Consider the following 3,958-nt stretch of genomic DNA (forward strand, 5'->3'; position numbering starts at 1 on the left):
TATCATTTGATTAATACACATTGGTCTTACAAAAAGAGAAATAAATTAACTAAGGATTTTGTTAGGTAGACAATGACTTTTGAAAATAATGTGAATAATAGATTAGAATTGATTCAATAAAATAAAATAAAAATACTCCACCTCTTAAATTACCTCTTAAACCTTAACATTAGGATAATTATTTGCATACTTAGTAAATTGAACATTCAGTCATTGTTAACAATTAAAAAAAAATAACCATTCAATTAAAAATAATGAACATAATCATCTGTATACCTATTAAATTGAACATCCGACATATTCATTATTCATATTGTTTAGTATTCTCATTCTCTACCTATATTTTTTCATTAATATAACATGAAGTGGGCGTAGACTTTTATCACATGCTTTGGTCATCATGAGGTATCTGCTTTCGTACTATTCAGCTTCTTATCCTATGCTATATAAACACCATTCATGAATTTGCTTCATCAAAAAATTGTGAACGCTAAGAGAACAAAGAAAACTTAATAAGAGGTGAACGCTAAGAGAACAAAGAAAACTTATTAACCAGGTTGGTTCTTATTAACTACTTCTTACTTGCCTTATAAATCCATGTGTAAGACGTTTCATGAAAATTGAAAAATAATTGTGTTTATGGTGAAACAGAAGAAAACAATGAGTTCAGAAGATTGCCTTGGTTGGGCTGCAAGAGATGCATCTGGACATCTCTCCCCATACAAATTCAATCGCAGGTAATTAACCAAAGTCACATCTGATTCAACTTTAATTTATTATATATATAACTTATTCCATGATTGATCATCAGGGCTGTAGAAGATGATGATGTTTATGTTAAGATCACACACTGTGGTATTTGTTATGCTGATATCGCTTGGACAAGGAATAAATTTGGTGACTCCAAGTACCCTGTTGTGCCAGGGTATGTATGTTGCCTTCAATAATTTTTCTCTAATTCTCAGAAACTTGCAAACTGAATTAAGCTAATGTATCTGTAATCTGCATTTTTTTTTTTGTTAGACATGAGATTGCAGGCATTGTGAGCAAGGTTGGTTCCAATGTCAAGCGTTTCAATGTTGGTGACCATGTTGGAGTGGGGACTTATGTCAACTCATGCCGCGACTGCGAGTATTGCGAAGATGGACTAGAACATCAGTGCAGTAAGGGAGTTTTTACCTTTAATGGGGTTGATTCTGATGGTACAATCACAAAGGGAGGATACTCCAATTTCATAGTAGTCCATGAAAGGTAACTGGCTACTATAGTTTATATATTTTGAGTTAAAAAGGTTAGAGTAAACTGAATTTGATGTCATATTTTTTTGTTGTATATGTGTAGGTATTGTTTTAAGATACCAAAAAGTTATCCATTGGCTTCAGCAGCACCTTTGCTGTGTGCCGGAATCACTGTTTATTCTCCGATGATTCGTTACAAGATGAATGAGCAGCCGGGAAAATCTCTAGGAGTGATTGGCCTTGGTGGACTTGGTCACATGGCTGTTAAATTTGGAAAGGCTTTTGGTTTGAATGTAACAGTTTTCAGCACCAGCATATCAAAGAAAGATGAGGCCCTCAATTTGCTTGGTGCAGATAACTTTGTGATTTCCTCTGATCAAGGCCAAATGAAAGTAAGCATAATAAATTAAAAAAGCATCCTCTGTTTCTTATTTATTTCTTTTGTCAAAATTGAATGTTGACAAATATTGCTACATGCTGCAGGGATTAACAAAGACATTAGACTTTATAATTGACACAGCATCTGGTGATCATCCTTATGATCCTTACATGGCACTTCTGAAAACATTTGGTATCTTAGTTGCAGTTGGGGCTGGAACTGAAATCAAGTTCAGCCCTAGAAGCCTATTTTTTGGTATGTTACATACATTACATGTGAAGTATAATGTTGTAATGTGAAGTTTTCACTTAGATAATAATAACAAATTGGTTTATGTGCATTATGTATATTTGACAGGATTGAGGAGTATTTCTGGAAGTATTGTAGGTGGTACAAAAGATATACAGGATATGATTGATTTATGTGTTGAAAAGGAGATTTATCCAAAGATTGAAGTAATTCCTATTGAGTATGCTAATGAAGCTATTGAAAGGGTCATAAAAAGTGATGTCAAGTATCGGTTTGTGATTGATATTGAAAACTCCCTAAAGTAAAAAAGATAATGTAGTTTAGTGATATGTATCAGTAATGAATACTTTGTTACTAGTGTGGAATTTGTCTGTGTGAGAATTTCAAGAACAAGCAATTTTCCTTGTATCTTTTGTATTCCATATTCAAGCAATGTATTAATTTTGCAGCATTATGAAAAATAATTTAATGGATACTCTTTTATGGAGGAGAATGAGAATCCTAAGCATTATTGGCTATTAATATGATTATGAAAGTGTGTATTTTCATATATGAATAGACAAAAGCTAAGTTTGTAGCAGATCATAGTAGCTTGAGGCAGAAGCAACCAATGTGTGACAAAGATGAGTCAGCAGCTTAGCTAATTTGGAAACCAGTTAGTTAGATTATAGTCCAGCTGGCACAAGTTAGTTGGAATTATAACTTAAACAGTTAGGAAGTTAGCTTAGTTGACTGCACTTTAGGTGTGATCATGTGGTGTAAATAAAGCTTCTAATTGCAACTAGGGCTACAAACTCTGCACTTTTCACAATCAGTAGTTGATCCAGAAATTTTATAAGAGGAGTGCCAAATTAAATATAATATAACAAAAAGTCAACAAAATATAATTTATAGTATATAAGGTCAAAATTAATAATTATATTATATAGAAATCAATATTTAACTACATACTTTAGGATTTTGGTATTTTTAAATTTGTTCTGCGATATTTCATATAACTAAAATTATCAATTTACCATCTGGAATAAATTTTGAAACATTCTCTTTTTCAACTTATACAATCATATAATTTGCTAAAAATTTGTTTTTCATCTTGTTTTAAAGTCTTGTTTTAATAATTTTGATTGTTTAAAAGGTCTATTCAGTTATTACTGTTGTCATAGAAAAAATCAAAATAAGAATTTTTTTTATAGTTGTTGATTTTTTATATTAATCTAAACCTATATTTTTTAATAAATTTTTAATTATTTATATTTTTATAAGCTTTTAAGAAAAAATTCAACCCTCCATAATAGATAACATCAATTCAACTATAAAATTTGACTGATCAAAGCAAATCGGAAAAGTCTTAGAAAAAAGCATACAATGAAACATAAAATCCACTCAAAATCGGCCCAAAATTTTCTTTTTTCACTTCTATTAATTACATTAATAACATTTGAATATATCATCCTCAGCCGCATGTATTCATGTACTGATATGAAGTTAAAAAAGTGAATATCAATTGTAGTAATGATAATAATAGGAAATGCATTACAACTTTTAAAATTGTATTAATTTTATTAAGAGAAAATACATGTAATCGATTTTTTCGGCAAATCACCCGTATAAACCGTAGGCATGAAAAAATTATGCAGATCACTCAAATTGAAATACGTTACGCACATGTTTTTAATGGATATTCTTATATAAATCGATACAGGTAGAGTCGAATTAGCCATGCTAGTACTAAATTGAATAAGTATCAATCGAATTAGTACGTACAAGTATAAATCGAAGGAGGCTGATTCGATTTACTCATAACCCTAGTAGATTGACTGAGACAAATTCGATTTATTCATGCCAATAAAAAATAAATAATGGAAGTATTTCGACATGAAAGGAAGCCAATGAATAAAACTACACAACTCAATTCGATTTAGTATGAACATACGAACTTATATAAATGGATGGAAGTTATTTTGATTTATTATGGTACAAACGTATATAAATAGCTGTTGAGTGTGAATTCTTTATCATAGTGAGCCTCACAATAGCTAATGATGAGAGTTTTTTAGTTTTGGTGCACTATAAAGGACCGATAAAGAAAAAA

General features: G+C 30.5%; 1 protein-coding gene across 2 annotated transcripts; it reads left to right on the plus strand.

Moving 5' to 3' along the window:
* On the plus strand, window positions 431-2,390 carry LOC107622843 (probable cinnamyl alcohol dehydrogenase 1). Of its 2 annotated transcripts, XM_016324888.2 has the most exons (8): window positions 466-483; window positions 520-556; window positions 652-737; window positions 812-925; window positions 1,024-1,251; window positions 1,342-1,630; window positions 1,722-1,872; window positions 1,975-2,390. In XM_016324888.2, the coding sequence occupies exons 3-8, from the start codon at window positions 661-663 to the stop codon at window positions 2,169-2,171; spliced, it is 1,056 nt and encodes a 351-aa protein (XP_016180374.1). In that variant the 5' UTR covers window positions 466-483; window positions 520-556; window positions 652-660; the 3' UTR covers window positions 2,172-2,390. The 2 variants fall into 2 exon arrangements, with proteins under 2 accessions (XP_016180373.1, XP_016180374.1); XM_016324887.2 differs by having other exon boundaries at window positions 431-556.

Source organism: Arachis ipaensis, chromosome B10, assembly GCF_000816755.2.
Source record: "Arachis ipaensis cultivar K30076 chromosome B10, Araip1.1, whole genome shotgun sequence".
Taxonomy (NCBI): Eukaryota; Viridiplantae; Streptophyta; class Magnoliopsida; order Fabales; family Fabaceae; genus Arachis; species Arachis ipaensis.